This window comes from Tursiops truncatus, chromosome 2 (assembly GCF_011762595.2).
Source record: "Tursiops truncatus isolate mTurTru1 chromosome 2, mTurTru1.mat.Y, whole genome shotgun sequence".
In the NCBI taxonomy this organism is placed as follows: Eukaryota; Metazoa; Chordata; class Mammalia; order Artiodactyla; family Delphinidae; genus Tursiops; species Tursiops truncatus.
Genome location: NC_047035.1, coordinates 66,396,048 through 66,413,735, shown reverse-complemented (window position 1 = coordinate 66,413,735; position 17,688 = coordinate 66,396,048). Strand labels below are relative to the sequence as shown.

The following is a 17,688-nucleotide window of genomic DNA, read 5'->3' as shown; positions in this document are numbered from 1 at the left end:
AAAGTTCGGGAGAGAGGGAGAGATCCGTCAGCGCGAGGGAGCCCGAGTGGCCGCCATTACTGAGCCCGGCGCGGCGGCGGGCGCTGGGGAAGGGGGGAGGGACGGGGCCGCCGCTGGTGGCGGGGAGGGAGGGAGGGAGGGTGGGTTACCCGTCCGCGGGAGCCGTAGGGCTTGAGGTTTCGGGGCGTGTGTGTTGGGGAGGGCGGGGGGAGGTGGCTGAAGGGACGCGGCGCACGGTGAGCGCGCCGGGGAAGAGAGACGAGCAGAGAGTGGAGGAGGAGGCGGCGGCGGGAGCGCTCCCCAGGAATGTCGCTGCCGCCGCCACCGCCGGGACCGCTGCCGTTGAGGAGGAGATGGAGGAGACCGACGGTGTTAGGTAGGACCTTGCGACTCCCTGCTCCTTCGGGCCTGCCGGCTCGCCCCCTCCCCGCCGGGGACCCTCCAGCCGCCCGCTGCCCTCTGTCCCGCTCGGTCGCCGCCGCCGGTTGTAACCAGTTCAAGGGGCTGGGGCCCCGCAGCCGCCGAGGGGAGCCTGGCGCCGCGCTCGGTCCTTGCAGGCCGGGGCGGGGAGCGGTTGCCGCGGGGAGGATACGGGCGGCGTGAAGGGCAGAGAGGCCGTGGGGGTGGGGGGCGCTTTCTCCACAGGTGACGGGGCAGGGGTCGGCGGAGGCCTGGTGGCGGCCGGGGATCGCGCGGGCCCCGCCGGGTGTCCGACCTCGCCCGCCGCCCTCACTTGCTCTGGTCTCGGATGGTGCGTGGGGGAGGAAGGTGGCCGTGTCTGTTGCCCGGGTGGCTGCTGTTAACGAGTTCCACCTGGAAGGGGGAGAGGGGGTGGGCGCATATTCGCGGAGACACAGTCCTCGTTGCAAACTTGAGCGTCTTTCTGGGGGATCGGCCCTTTCACTTTTTTCCCCTAGCTCCCCCACTCCTCCCTGGGTTCTGTTCACCAATTTCCCGTCTGCTCCTAAAGCTCAGGGTAGGATATGAGAAGTTGCGCTGCGCAACCAAAACACAAGAGTCCTAAGGGTTGACTGCGACTGGGTGAGCCTTTGATACTGAGTTCTCGCTAGAATAACCTCTAGATTCTCCCTGTTTCCACTAAAGAAAAGTATCGGGGTGGGGGTGGGGAGCTGCGCGGGAGCGCGCGCGCACTTATCCACACATAAATACACTCACTCCTTCACACCCTCCCTCTCCAGCGTTACTAGAAATGCAAGTGAGGTGGACGCTCTGGGTGCAGCTGAGGCTGAAAGGTGCTCGGAAGTCAAGGCAAACTATCAGGACGTTTAGTAAAATTTCGAGAAAGTTGTAGGGGAGAAGCTCCAGTCTGGGCCCATGCTGAATATATGGGAATTTAAATGTTCTAAATTTAGGCCAAAATAGGCATGCAGATGGTGTGTACGCGCGTTTTTAACTTTAAATTCCCAACGATAATTTGCATTTGCCTTTGTGATTGGTAGGAAACGACATCATTCTTTAAAAAGTGTTCAGGTATAAAACAGTGAAATGCATCGCTATATTTACTGATTTTTGCTTATGCTGTCTTCTACAGGTGTTGGGGGGGCGGGGTTTGTCGACTCCACTTAAATCCAAAACCAGTATTCAATTTGAATAGTATATTAGGGAGTGTTTATTTACATTGCTGTTCTCCTTCATTTCAGGGCATATTTCTCTAAGTCTCCATTTAAGATGGTTCTTTTAACAAAAATGTGATCTAGATTCAACTCTTAAGAAAAATATTTAGTTAAGTAAGATACGTTAATAAATTGTGTTTGGAAGTGTTTTGCTGTCAATTCCAGTTTATTTGACTTTAATGTGATAAAACTGTACTCTTAGTATTTTTAGATAGACATACTGACCATATAGGTAACCTGCTAGACAGTTTCCAGATTAAGGTTTTGCTTCCATTTTAAATTGCTTTCTCATTTTTGGCTTTTTCATGTGTTCTTTGTAATTGACTCACATTTCTTGTATCTGTAGTATCGATAGATCAGAGGAAGAGGCTGGTAAATGCAGATCACCAAAAACTTTTATAGGCCTTGGAGCATATGACTACACATACATGACTGAAAAGCTGGGAATACCTGTGCATTTAACTTTCAAGAAATAGCACTATTGATCAGATGGACTTAAAGCAAAAATTAGAGCAATACAGGTGACTAGATAACAGTCGATTTGGTTGTCATGTGTAGGCTACATTTTTTTTTAACCCACCTCAGCATGTCTTATTTTACCATTCTTTGTACGTTAATATTGTTAACACACCCTGGGGAATGGGGTGTGTTACACTTTGATATGAGAAAGAATTGTCACAGAATCTGATATCTTTATCAATTTTTTAGCACCCCTCCCCCACATTTAAATTAGCCATTTAGAAATTGTATTGCAAAATTAATATCTTACTTCTGTCACATGGTACTTATCCTAAATGTTTTCAAACCATGCCCCCACCCCCATCTTTTTATGTTTGAAAGGCAGATTTAAATCTGCACACTTGCTCTTTCGGAGAAAATTATTTTGACCTTGAAAGTTAAGATTTTTTAAGGAATAAAATACTGTACTTGCATTCTTTTTTTGGAATTGAAGTTGTGGCACAGCTTAGAATAATAGTTTTGTAACTCACTTTTAAATTGAAAAAATTATTTCTCAAGAAGAGCTTACTAAACTTTTACTTTTTCATCATTAGCAGGACTTAAGGTAAGTGTTGCCTTTAGTATTCACTTCTTAAATATGAAATGGCATAATAGAGATTTTCTTGATAACTACAGAATGCTTTAATTTTCACAACTTCAGTTTCCATAGATATTATTTTTAAAACTTTATTTGGGCTAATTGTTTCTTTGCCCACCAAGGAAGGATACAGGTAATATAGTTCACTCAAGAAACGCTGTATAGTGTTCTGTTTTAGTAATGTCTTATGTTCCTAAAGGATGTTTGTAAAATACATTTGAAGTACACCAAGGGAATTCGGCTTTTTAAAGAACTGTGAAGAAACTTTATGAAGTGATCCATTATTTGGTGACTTGAGTAATCAAGCTCCTATTTGTTTACATGAAGGTTGTTGATAATTTTCTCAAACTCGGAAAATTAAGAAAAAATAGTTCAGTACTAAGAATTTTAAGTATGAACTTTAATTGGTTTTCAAATTCTGTTCCTTGGATCCCTTATGGATTTTTGCTGGATGTCTTGAGACTTCCTCTGATACCCCACCCTTCAAAACCAGGGCAGCCTTTATTTTTGTCTATTAAGTGTATTGTATCAATACTTAAATATAAAAATTCCTTTGAAAAAAGAAATCATCTGCATTAGGAATTTTTTGAAAGCCTCCAATTTGTATTCATTAGTTCAGATTATCTTTTTTGGCACTTATTATATGCCTGGCCTTGGGGGTACCAAGATAAGTTAGTAGTAACTTTACCAGGAATAAATAGTTACAAGTACTAAGAGATGCGGAAAAGAGAACCACTGTTTCTGTCAGGGCCTCTTTGGGAAACCTTTGCAGAAGAAGCATTTGAATTTGGATGTTTTGACTGCAAATAGGAGTTTGAATGTAAGAGAGACAAAAAAGGTTTTTGTTTTTTCACTGTATTTTGGAGGTTGACTGTCCACAATTCCTTAGATTTGCAGTCAGATAAAGTAGGTTGTTAATATTTGGTCATGTCTGTGTGTTTTACTCCTTAGAATTAGACTGTTGGGAAAAAATTATGCATAACTTTGTAGTTTTAGGGTTAAAATATGACTGGTACGTTCCATTTGGTTAGATTCTCAAGCTTTTCATCATGAAGAGTTAATGGAAAGGTGAATTTTTATTTTTCTATCTTCGTATTAGATTTAGTCTATTTTATTATCCCTGACCAGTATTTTATTGAGCAACTAGGCACTGTGAGTGATACAAGGAAATATAAAATATTGCTCCCTTAAAAGCTTTGGTGGGGAGTGAGCTTGACAATTTAGGAATAGTTAAATGCCAGTTAGAAGTAGAGTAGAAGAGCCATATACAAGGTAGTACCTATTGATTTAAAAATTGGTGTAAAGGAATTTAGATAAAGGAGATGTCATTTGCAAGTTGCCTAGGATTGGAATGAGTGAGAAAAACATTTAAGTTAATGACACTGTGGACCCAAAGCACAGGGGAAGTGTGGATAAATTGACAGGTGAGGAGAAAATATAAGGTAAAAATGTAAGAGCATCAGTTTGTATGTTGTGAGCCAAATTGAAGGATTGGGGAAAAGTGTTAACACAAGGTTAATAGGAGGAGTAATCGGGAAATAAACAAATTACATCTTCATCACTGTCCTTGTTATTATATTTGGCATTGTCAAACAGCCTTGGAAAACTCATTCTTTGGCTTCTGTTAAGGTATATAGTTTGTTTTTTTTCTTCCTAGTGATCCAATATTGTGATCCAGTATTTTACGTTTCTTTCTATACTTGCCTTTCCAGAGTCAGGATAATGTATCTCTTTTTATTTGCTCCTTTATTTTTACTTTGGTTGATTACTAAAGAGAAGGTAGAAAATTAACATTCCTATGATCTGGGAAACTGAGATACAGATTTCTACTCTTCTCTGTAAGTTTGTAACTCTTTGGATACTTGTTAAAAAGAGTATTAAATCAAATGGCCTCTTAAATAATTTTCTAAAGTTTATGATCTTGAAATTGATGTTACTGATCTTGACTTTGCCTCATTTCATTTCTGTATTTTCATTTGTCTTGGTAATACTGTTACCTGAAACTCAAGTGATAGCACCATCTGTTGCTGGGACTGATTAGTTTTTCTTTAAGAAACATTGACTCATTTGTTTTTATTTCTTTTATCTAGCAGCCAGTCACCAAGATCTTTGTCTTGGACTGCTGTTTTCAGTTCTGTGATAGTTCAGGTGCTTTCAAGCCTCTAGTATATGTACATCTCTTGGGCATTGTGCCCTACCAAATCCAGTTTTGTATTCTACGTCTAATCTGGAATGGCTTCTTATTGCTCATTACAAAGTCTAACTCACGTTTGCCCTTGAAGACCTTCCATAGATCTTATATCTTCAGAAATAAATAAGAAATAAGTTTCTACTTTCCAACATGGCAGCTGTGCTCAACCACTCCACCCTAATCACACACCAGGAAGGACTTCTTTTTAAAATCCAAATCCAGTCTGTTTTCAGAGTTTACTCAGATCCTTTAATCTGTTGCAGGGGTCTGCAGATTATAGCCTCTGGGCCAAATCCAGCCTGCTGCCTGTTTTCATTTAATGGCTTTTTACATTTTGAAATGGTTGAGGAAACAGTTAAAAGAATAATATTTTGATATATGTGAAAATTATATGGAATTCAAATTTCATTGTCCATAAATAACCAGTGATCATTTTTGTAAGTATTGTCTATGGCTGTAATATTTACTGTCTGGCCTTTTACAGAAAAAGTTTTCCAAGCCCTGACCTATACCAATATGTACTGATTTTTCATTTCTTTGAATTCCTGTTACATTTATCAGTTCCATAGTATAGCACACTGCCTATGACTCCTCAGCTATGGTACTATATATAAAGCTTCTTAAAAATAGTGGGGAAAGTGTTTTTCAGCCTTTTAAAAAAAATCCATACCTCCTTTTTAGTCTATACCCCTTTTTGAGATTCTTATTTGACCACTTAATGTTCCCATAATTAAGAATATTGTTAAACTTAATACAGTTTGTTTTCCCTCCTGTGTAGCATTACAATAACAAACGTTAAATTATGCCCTTTCCCCCTGCTTTTCAGTTCTTCAAAGTGAGAAGAAAGGACTCAGACCCTGGAAGGGAGCATATTCATAGCCTGGCTTAGTGGACTTCCCTGTACATACCTTTGTACCCTCAAAACTTCTGACATAAAGCTAAGCAAATAGTAGCTAAGCACAGTATGTACTTAATGGGTTGCTTACATAGGTTGATGTAAATGAGGTTACTGTTGGTTCTTCTGTTTTCATCACAGAATAAGGAAATGGACTAGGAAGAGTTTAGAATAACTTTGACACCATGTCCTCAGAGGCAACATGTTGTTAGAGGAAAGTGTGGATTAAAAACAGGATAGGCAGTTTATCTAGGGAGTAGTTTACATCATTGCTTTTCAAATATTTTCTGCAATGAAACTTTTTCAAACAATAAATCCTTGAAATATCAAAAGATAAAAATGGATAAAAGCAGAATTACCTTTGCTGAGTAGGTTTTGGGGAGATCTCAAGAGTACTGCCTACTGAGACCCTTCTGGAAGGTACCCTTCAGGCTTAATGTTTATAAACCCATAATTTGTTAATGAGCAGACTAAAGATCTTGGAAAAAATACTGGACTTTTTATATTAGAATATTCTGCTGTGCTAAACCTATGGACCCATAATAGTGTGTGATTTTGTTAATTGTGACTGCGAATATGACCTCCAGATTGTCCAGTGGTTTGGGATCCGAGTCTGGAGATTGATTCATTCAGTCATCAAATACTTGAGCACCCACTGTGTGTCAGGCACTGATCTGAGTGCTAGGAATATGGTAAAAAACAAAACAAAATCTCCATCCTAACAGTTTATCCTGAATCTTACCAAGATATGCTTCAATAAAGACTAATTCATAGGAATGATGACTTTAGCATTCCTTTCACCCTTAAGATAGTGTGCTTATGTGGTACAGACCTTGGTCAAAGAAAACATGGAATATGATTGACTCTCCTACAGGTGTTAACATTGTTTACTTAGCTATCTTTTATATGTTAAAATGACTTTTCCATTTCCTCTTCTAATTTTTATGGCATATATTTATCATTGAGAATTAGCAACATTAAGAAAAGTATATTTTAAGGCAATATTATGCCATATTCATCTTTTAGTATACAGTTGATGTTTTTATTCTCAAACTGTTCTCGATAAGTTTACCTAAGATTGTGGAATATATGATCACCTTTGGGCTTGGATCTGCTTCTGTCTTGAATATTTGTTTATTTAAGGGATATTTTCTCTATTTGACTTAAAGAAGATGGAGCACATAATTACAGAGCTGCTTCTGCATAATTAGGTCTTTGAAATGTTTTCTGTAGTAAATAGTTGTGATTTAAAAAAATTTTTAGGTGTCAAAAATAAAAGTTAGATGATTATTCTGGCTGAATACAGGCATACATTTTATTACGCTTCACAGATACTGTTTTTTTGCTCATTCAAGGTTTTTGGCAACCCTGTGTAAAGCAAGTCTATAGACACCATTTTTCCAACAGCATTATTTTTTAGTTAAGGTATGTACATTGTTTTTTTAGACATAATGGTACTGAACACTTAGTAGACTACAGTATAGTGTAAACATAACTTTCATATGCACTGAGAAACCAAAAAATTCATGTGACTTATGTTATTGTGATACTTGCTTTCTTGTGGTGGTACGTTATTGTGATACTTCCTTTCTTTTGGTGGTCTGCAACCAAACCTGCAATATCTCCGAGGTATGCCTGTACAGTATTATAGATTATAGTTAGTCTTTATTCTGATGGCTTAATTTTTGACAAAAAATTTTGGGACCTTGAATAGATGTATATTTTATCCATAAGTAGCTTTAGAAAATCTTTTAGATTAGTAAATCATGGCACCTATTTAGTAAACCTAACATGCTTTACTTTTTTTTTTTTAACCGAAGATTTAAGAACATTTGATTTTAATATTTATTAGCATTCATGCATTTGTTGAATAGCTACTAGGTGGGAAGGACTGTTCTGGGCTCTTGGGAGCCCAGATGATAGAATGAACAGATTTGTGCCTTTGTGCATCTTTATTAAACCTGGAGTGGGGCAGGGAGAGGGATAGAGTTAATGACAGATAATAAAGAAGTAAGTTGTATAGTAAGTTAGGAGGGTAAGCAAAGGAGAATTTGGGGAGTATTAGGAAAATAAGTGCAAAGGTAGGAACATGTTTGGCTTGCTGAGCAACAGTTCAGGGTTTCTCACTGTGACTGGAATAGAATGAGAATGGGGAGAATAGTATGAGAGTAGGTCAGAGAGTAAGGTAGGGCTGGAGAAGGTAGATCTTGTAGAAAGCCATTGAAAGGACTTGGCTTCTATTTTTAGGAGCCACTGGAGAGTTTTGAGCAAAAGAAAGGAAGGGTCTGACTTAAGTTTTAAAAGAATTACTCTGGCTGCTCTATGAACAGACGGGGGAAGGGGAGCAGGAGTGGAAGCAGAGAAATTAGTTTAGAAGCCTTTGGAATAATCCAGAGCCAGAGATGACAGTGGAATGAGATCAGAGTTATAACAATAAAGGTAGTGAAAAGCAATAAATTTTGGATGTATTTTGAAGATAGGGCCAGCAAGAATTTCCTGACACAGTATGGTAACTTAAAAGTGTAAAATAGTTTTTAAAATATACTTTTTATTGATTGAGTGCAATAGTTTTGTGAAAAGGTACAAAACAAAATTTAGTTTAAGTCCAGAATTAATAAGAATCTTTTCAGTTTCCTAGATCCCTTATAGAACTTAAAAACATTTTTTTTTTTTGCAGAAAACCACTTCATGTTATTAAAACTCCATTAAAAGGAGCACGTTACGTTTGAATGGCTTAAAATTGCTCAGAAAACTTAGTTGTAGAGGTAGCTTCATTGCAGCAGACAACTGTAGGACAGTTCCACTCAAAAATTGTACATTGTCATTAATTTCTGTAAGGATGCTTAATCTAAACATTTCCTTGAAGTGAAAGTTTATAGGGTAGTCTTAAAGGCAGGATGAGAAACTGATTGCAAACTAGTAAAAGCAGCACTACTGCTTAAGAAAGTAAAGATTGGTCATCAAGAGACTCATCTTAACCCTCTAACTTTGAGTAGGTCATTGTTTTTATCTTGGTTTTTCCATGAGCAAAAATCAGCATGATAGTAGATGTTAGAGAGAACAAGGTATTTTTAGTTATATGAAAATAGTTATGTCAAAAATAGAAAAGAGGGGCTTCCCTGGTGGCGCAGTGGTTGAGAGTCCGTCTGCCGATGCAGGGGACACGGGTTCGTGCCCCGGTCTGGGAAGATCCCACATGCCGCGGAGCCTGTGCGTCTGGAGCCTGTGCTCTGCAACGGGAGAGGCCACAACAGTGAGAGGCCCGCGTACCGCCAAAAAAAAAAAAAAAAAAAAAAAATAGAAAAGATATGTCTGGATTGACATAGTCAAATATTACCATTAAAAATATTTGAAAGGAATTTTCAAATTAAATCAAACAGGCTGCCTATAGACATTGGCCATTAGCTTATTAGTGGGAACTCAAAACAAAAAAAAACAGAAGGCATTCTTTTTTTCTCAGCACAGCAGAAAAATTACCTTGGTTAGTTAATGAGGGCAGTTTTGACTTGGATAGTGAGGGCCAGTGGATAATTCATGTATGTATAAACTATCCAAGTGTCTGAAAGTAAATTTCTTTATAACCTATTACAGCCAATCTCATGAGAGCTGTCTTTCTCCCTTGGGGTGGTAATAGCATACTCACTCAAACAAATGGCAAAATCTTTTTGAGGGCAGGATGGCAACAATTTTTTTTTTTCTGGTCTAGGATTTCTGAAACATTTAAAAAATCTGAAAACACTTTTATAAACTTTAGTTTCTGAGTTAAATAAACCTGTAAATCAAATAAAGAAGACACTGCTCTGATGAAGAGTTGGAGAGAGCAACTATTTATTTGCCCAGTGTTCTTTCCCACCTCTAGATGAAAGAATTTTCCCACCAGAATTTGAAAATCACTATATGGCGACTCATGACGTAAACTCTGGATCTGACTTCAGAATACCAGCAGGTAGCCTGCTTGAGAGCATCCTTAGAAAAAAGAATATGGATGTTCCTCACTGTGTCTAATTGGTAGTTTACTGTAAATTTGGTTTGTTAACCATAAATGTCACACAAAGCTACCTTATTTTTAATTTAAACTTCAGTATTTGTAATTCAGAGACTGCCACTAACAAATTAATTAGGATGTGTTGAAGCCTTAGTATTAAAAATTATCCTCAGTATAATAGAGGGGCTTCCCTGGTGGCGCAGTGGTTGGGAGTCCGCCTGCCGATGCAGGGGACACGGGTTCGTGCCCCGGTCCGGGAAGATCCCACATGCCGCGGAGCGGCTGGTCCCATGAGCCATGGCCGCTGAGCCTGCGCGTCCGGAGCCTGTGCTCCGCAACGGGAGAGACCACAGCGGTGAGTGGCCTTCGCACCGCAAAAAAAAAAAAAACACATAATAGAGGGGTTTTTTTTGTCTGTTAGATAAAAAGCTTTCCAGTTTTCAATGACTGATGAAAGCGTGAAGACTTCATGCCTCCACTCATCTTCATTTACTTTTAAGGCCTTTTTCTTTCTGAAACTTTAAAAATTGATTTTGTGATAGTGTTTTTATTTCTTCTCTTATACTCCATAACTTTAGATAGAAAAGTATCTCAGTCTTTTGAGGTTTATGCTCTAGGAGAGCATGAATGATTCTTTTTATGTGTTTCGATAAGTATATGTAAAAAATATTAACAAAGATGTGACCATTATGACAAGGATTAGATTTGTAGTTGAAGTTTTTCTGCAGTAATCAGGTCCATATGATGTTGTATTGTTACCTTTCTATTAACAGCTTTGTGTCTCTTAAGCTGGAAAGCAGGGGATAGTCTTAAACTTCTTTGAATTGCTCTTAGTTTTCAGAATAGATGTTTGTCTACCAAAGAGTTAATAAAGAGCTATATGTAGTTCTAGTGTTTGTACTGTTTAATGTAAAAATTCCCCAGAGTAATCACTGGTTATGTTTTCTTTTGATGTACATTTAAAAGGATATCTTCTGCAATTTTTTGCTTGCTTAGTAAGAAAGAAAGATAGACCTTGTATTCCACTGTGTTTTCAATTTTTTTCTTAATTGTTAGTTATGAATCACTATGCTATTTTCACAAACTAATTTCCCTTTTTATCACTGTTTATAACTTTGTTATCCAGTTAGTTCACTGTTGTCTTTTCAGTAAATATCCATTAAGTAGCCCAGTTGTTCTTTTATGCAGTTTAGGTAAAGAATGTTAAACTTGGTGCTAAGTGCAAATATTCAGTTTGATCATGTTAAGATTTGTAAAAATTTTTACTTAATGAAAGAGAGTTAAGAGCATTGGGTGGGACTGCCCTACTTTCTTATACTGCTAGTTATTGTGTATACTGCTACCAGATAAATATTTGTAAGTCACCAGTCTGATCACATCATTTTTAATAAATCTTCAATAGCTTCCTTGGTTCTAAGAATCAAATTTTAAAAACAGAACTTAGTATTTATTAAGCATTTTTTTCTTTGCTAGGCACTTAACATTAAAGATTAACATTAAACATTTTCTTTAACATTAAAGAAAAAATTAGTTCTTAAATTTGTATAGATAGGCAGCCCTATTTTATAGATGGGGGAACCATGTCTCAAGAGGTTTAGGGCTTTACTATTGTCATAAACTAGTAAATACTAGGAGTTGAATTTGAAATCAGTTCTATTTACTCATGGTGTTCTACTACTTATGTTGCTCCTTCAACATGACAATATTTTATTTATTACCGAATTGAAGACAATGAACATTTTGCTTGAATATCAGATGGCTGATATTGTTAAAAGTAATACTTGGTTGAGGCTGATAGGATAAACTTAGAGAATACAAAAATAAATCTGAAATTTTATTTTAAAATACTATTGTACTAGAAATATTAGAATTTAAATTTCAAGAATAATTTCTCTTTACCATTAGTTGTTAGTATAGCAGATGTGCAGCACAACCTAAATAGATGTTTACTTGCAATTTTGAGGGTAGTGGAGAAGCCACATATTGGGGGCAGGTAGTGGTTCTTTATTTTTTTCCTCATGGTCTTTTTATTCTTTTATTTTGTCTGGATTGAAGATAATTTTCACATATGTTGATGTACATGACTGGATATTTTCCTTGTGAAATTTTGATGTGGTAGAAATGATGATGTATTGCTTTTCCTTCAACCTCAAAAGAATGTGAAGAATCTCCAAATAATACCTTCGTAAGAGACTGATTCATTGCTTCCACACAAATAACCTAAATTAAATTACATGCAATTCTTAAAGTTTATTTGATGTTGTTGGTATATCAAATAATTCTAAAAGATTTTCTCAAATACATAATCGTAAAATTCTTTAGCTTTGTGCTACTCAAAATGTGATCTCTGAGCTCTTTGTAAATACTCAGAGGGAATAAATACAGAAATCAAAAACATTTAGAAACTATTTGACAGTAATTTTGTATCTCTTGAATCTAGTAAGAAACTGGGACCTAGATTTTTTAAACTATTCATTCATTGTATTTTTAAAAATTGACTTACAGATATGAAATAAAAGGTCCTTAGATCGTTTGAGAAGCATTGATCTAGTTAAATGCTGTCATTATTTGTATTAACTGTTCATTTATATTTCCTTGTTTAAGTATATGAATATCCTTAATTGCTTTTAGATATAAATTTTGATAGATTTCACAGGAGTATGTTGAAACTTCTTGAAAATTTTTTTTAATTCTAAAATCTTGCTAAATTCATATGAAATTCCATTTTAGGGAATAAGTTTTGAGGAACCATGTTACAGAAAGCAGATAGTTTTTTAAAGTTGTGAGAGAGTTGTTCACGCAACTAGTATGTTTTAGTTATCGTCAAACATAGCCAGCCTCCAGTCAGAAAAGGCAGGAAAATTGAGGGAGGGGAAAAGACTAGTTGTTTCCTCAAACTCATAGGAAGAAGTAGAAACAAAATGCACATTTGGTTAAGAGGGTTTTATTTTAAAGTTTGTAAGATCACATTAAAATTTGTATTTAGTTTTTCTTGTTGTTAGATTTGCCTTAAATTTTGAGGTCATCTTGCATTTATAACAGTAAATCATAAACTGTCTTTGGTGATTTCTTAAAATACATGTAACATTGTTAACTTGCCTGGTGCTTTGTTATGAACATCTTTAATATGTATATAATTCGACATGTGTAATTCATGATTAAGATTTGTCCTTTTTCTCTTTCTAGGAAGATGATCCATAAGATCTTGAAGACCTTTCTGCACAGAAATGAGGGAAATACAAAGAACCAAATATCGTTCTGAAATTCGGGATCTGTATTTTGAGATGATTTTATTTTCAGAATGAGAAGTATATCTGGTTATCTTTATGAATGTAGAGACATGACAAGAGAGTTATGATGGCAAAAAACAAAGAGCCTCGCCCCCCATCCTATACCATCAGTGTAGTTGGACTCTCTGGGACTGAAAAAGACAAAGGTAACTGTGGAGTTGGAAAGTCTTGTTTGTGCAATAGATATGTACGCTCAAAAGCAGATGAATATTATCCAGAGCATACTTCTGTGCTTAGCACCATTGACTTTGGAGGACGAGTAGTAAACAATGATCATTTTTTGTACTGGGGTGACATAACACAAAGTGGTGAAGATGGAGTAGAATGCAAAATTCATGTCATTGAACAAACTGAGTTCATTGATGACCAGACTTTCTTGCCTCATCGGAGTACGAATTTGCAACCATATATAAAACGTGCAGCTGCCTCTAAATTGCAGTCAGCAGAAAAACTGATGTACATTTGCACTGATCAGCTAGGCTTGGAGCAAGACTTTGAACAGAAGCAAATGCCTGAAGGGAAGCTCAATGTAGATGGATTTTTATTGTGCATTGACGTAAGTCAGGGATGCAATAGGAAGTTTGATGATCAACTTAAATTTGTAAATAACCTTTTTGTCCAACTATCAAAATCAAAAAAACCTGTAATAATAGCAGCAACTAAATGTGATGAATGTGTGGATCATTATCTTAGAGAAGTTCAGGCATTTGCTTCAAACAAAAAGAACCTTCTTGTAGTGGAAACATCTGCACGATTTAATGTCAACATTGAGACGTGTTTCACTGCACTGGTACAAATGCTGGATAAAACTCGTGGCAAGCCTAAAATTATTCCCTATCTGGATGCTTATAAAACGCAGAGACAGCTTGTTGTCACAGCAACAGATAAGTTTGAAAAACTTGTGCAGACTGTGAGAGATTATCATGCAACTTGGAAAACTGTTAGTAACAAATTGAAAAATCATCCTGATTATGAGGAATACATCAACTTAGAGGGAACAAGAAAGGCCAGAAATACATTCTCAAAACATATAGAACAACTTAAACAGGAACATATAAGAAAAAGAAGAGAAGAATATATAAATACTTTACCAAGAGCTTTTAACACTCTTTTGCCAAACCTAGAAGAGATTGAACATTTGAATTGGTCAGAAGCTTTGAAGTTAATGGAAAAGAGAGCAGATTTTCAGTTATGTTTTGTGGTGCTAGAAAAAACACCTTGGGATGAAACTGACCATATAGACAAAATTAATGATAGACGGATCCCATTTGACCTCCTGAGCACTTTAGAAGCTGAAAAAGTCTATCAGAACCATGTACAACATCTAATATCAGAGAAGAGGAGAGGAGAAATGAAGGAAAAATTCAAGAAGACTTTGGAAAAAATTCAGTTTATTTCACCTGGGCAGCCATGGGAGGAAGTTATGTGCTTTGTTATGGAGGATGAAGCCTTCAAATATATCACTGAGGCTGATAGCAAAGAGGTGTATGGTAGGCATCAGCGAGAAATAGTTGAAAAAGCCAAAGAAGAGTTTCAGGAAATGCTTTTTGAACATTCTGAACTTTTTTATGATTTAGATCTTAATGCAACACCTAGTTCAGATAAAATGAGTGAAATTCATACAGTTTTGAGTGAAGAACCTAGATACAAAGCTTTACAGAAACTTGCACCTGATAGGGAGTCTCTTCTACTTAAGCATATAGGATTTGTTTATCATCCCACTAAAGAAACATGTCTTAGTGGCCAAAACTGTACAGACATTAAAGTAGAGCAGTTACTTGCCAGCAGTCTTTTGCAGTTGGATCATGGCCGCTTACGGTTGTATCATGATAGTACCAATATAGATAAAGTTAACCTTTTCATTTTAGGGAAGGATGGCCTTTCCCAAGAACTAGCAAATGAGATAAGGACACAATCCACTGATGATGAGTATGCCTTAGATGGAAAAATTTATGAACTTGATCTTCGGCCTGTTGATGCCAAGTCGCCTTACTTTTTGAGTCAGTTATGGACTGCTGCCTTTAAACCACATGGGTGCTTCTGTGTATTTAATTCCATTGAGTCACTGAATTTTATTGGGGAATTTATTGGAAAAATAAGAACGGAAGCTTCTCAGATCAGAAAAGATAAGTATATGGCTAACCTTCCATTTACATTAATTCTGGCTAATCAGAGAGATTCTATTAGTAAGAATCTACCAATTCTCAGGCACCAAGGGCAACAGTTGGCAAACAAGTTACAATGTCCTTTTGTAGATGTACCTGCTGGTACATATCCTCGTAAATTTAATGAAACCCAAATAAAGCAAGCTCTAAGAGGAGTATTAGAATCAGTTAAACATAATTTAGATGTGGTGAGCCCAGTTCCCACCAATAAGGATGTATCAGAAGCTGACTTGAGAATTGTCATGTGTGCCATGTGTGGTGATCCATTTAGTGTGGATCTTATTCTTTCACCCTTCCTTGATTCTCATTCTTGCAGTGCTGCTCAAGCTGGACAGAATAATTCCCTAATGCTTGATAAAATCATTGGTGAAAAAAGGAGGCGAATACAGATCACAATATTATCATACCATTCCTCAATTGGAGTAAGGAAAGATGAACTGGTTCATGGGTATATATTAGTTTATTCTGCCAAACGGAAAGCATCAATGGGAATGCTTCGAGCATTTCTGTCAGAAGTTCAGGACACCATTCCTGTACAGCTGGTGGCAGTTACTGACAGCCAAGCAGACTTTTTTGAAAATGAAGCCATCAAAGAGTTAATGACTGAAGGAGAACACATTGCAACTGAGATCACTGCTAAATTTACAGCACTGTATTCTTTATCTCAGTATCATCGGCAAACTGAGGTGTTTACACTGTTTTTCAGTGATGTTCTAGAGAAAAAAAATATGATAGAAAATTCCTATTTATCTGATAATACAAGGGAATCAACCCATCAAAGTGAAGATGTTTTCCTGCCATCTCCCAGAGACTGTTTTCCCTATAACAACTACCCTGATTCAGATGATGATACAGAAGCACCACCTCCTTATAGTCCAATTGGGGATGATGTACAGTTGCTTCCAACGCCTAGTGACCGTTCCAGATATAGATTAGATTTGGAAGGAAATGAATATCCTATTCACAGCACACCAAACTGTCATGACCATGAACGCAACCATAAAGTGCCTCCACCTATTAAACCTAAACCAGTTGTACCTAAGACAAATGTGAAAAAGTTGGATCCAAACCTTTTAAAAACAATTGAAGCTGGTATTGGTAAAAATCCAAGAAAACAGACCTCCCGGGTGCCTTTGGCACATCCTGAAGATATGGATCCTTCAGATAACTATTCAGAACCCATTGACACAATTTTCAAACAGAAGGGCTATTCTGATGAGATATATGTTGTCCCAGATGATAGTCAGAATCGCATTATTAAAATTCGAAACTCATTTGTGAATAACACCCAAGGAGATGAGGAAAATGGATTTTCTGATAGAATCTCAAAAAGTCATGGGGAACGGAGACCTTCAAAATACAAATACAAATCTAAAACCCTATTTAGTAAAGCCAAGTCATACTACAGAAGAACGCATTCAGATGCAAGTGATGATGAAGCTTTCACCACTTCTAAAACAAAAAGAAAAGGAAGACATCGTGGAAGTGAAGAAGATCCACTTCTTTCTCCTGTTGAAACTTGGAAAGGTGGTATTGATAATCCTGCAATCACTTCAGACCAGGAGTTAGATGATAAGAAAATGAAGAAGAAAACACACAAAGTAAAAGAAGATAAAAAGGTAAGTTTAATTTATGGTTCATAATGTTTCTAAAGATGTTTGCTTTTGACTTTTAAAAAATTATTTTTTAAGAGAATGGATTTGACATCAATGAGAACTTAGGCTGCCTGTGTCATTCAGTAAATATAATTGACAGCTCTTTTAAATTTTCTGAGTATTTTGTGAGGGCAGATTATTTTTTGTTACTTATTACATTTTATTTACTTGAGCTTTATCTTATTTGGGGTGGAAGTTCGATTTCACATTCTTCAGCATAAAAGTTCTAGCTGAATATGTGTGTTCTCTCTGCAGAAACTCAGATATAAAGTGATTTTGTTCATTTTTTTCTGTTTGTCTATAAGCATCCCATTTGTCTGTTTTTCCCTTTTGATCTACCATTTTGCAATATTAATTTGATACATTGACATAGCTTGTTTTATTGTGCTTTGCTTTTTGCGCTTCTCAGATACTGCATTTTTTACAAATTGAAGGTTTCTAGCAACCCTGCAACAAGCAAGTCTTCATCAGCACCATTTTTCCAATAGCATTTGCTTACTTCTTACTTGCTTCCATGTTACATTTTGGTAATTCTTGCAATATTCCAAACTTTTAGATTATTATATTTGTTACGGTGATCAGTGATCTTTGATGTTGCTGTTGCAAAAAGATTACAGCTCACTGTCGGCTCAGATGATGGTTAACGTTTTTTAGACTAGAAAACTATAGACAAAGATCTGGCAAGATTGATCAGATAAAAAGAGAAGGCATAAATCCTGAGAATGAAAAGGGGAATATAATTACAGATAGATCAGATTAATAAGATAGTAGAGAATA

At 36.9% G+C, this 17,688-nt stretch overlaps 1 protein-coding gene across 3 annotated transcripts in view; it reads left to right on the top strand.

Moving 5' to 3' along the window:
- Window positions 1–203: 203 nt before the first annotated feature.
- The window catches only part of ARHGAP5 (Rho GTPase activating protein 5), a 72,975-nt gene continuing 55,490 nt past the window's right edge, over window positions 204–17,688 (top strand). Inside the window, exons 1-2 of one of the 3 annotated variants that reach the window (XR_012330004.1) lie at window positions 204–376; window positions 12,988–16,875. Coding sequence is in view for 2 of the 3 variants with exons in the window: in XM_019924052.3 (XP_019779611.1) it covers window positions 13,156–16,875 (3,720 nt within the window). In the remaining variant the exon portion in view is untranslated. The remainder of the gene's footprint in view (window positions 377–12,987; window positions 16,876–17,688) is intronic. The other 2 variants (XM_019924052.3, XM_019924051.3) reach the window with 2 other exon arrangements.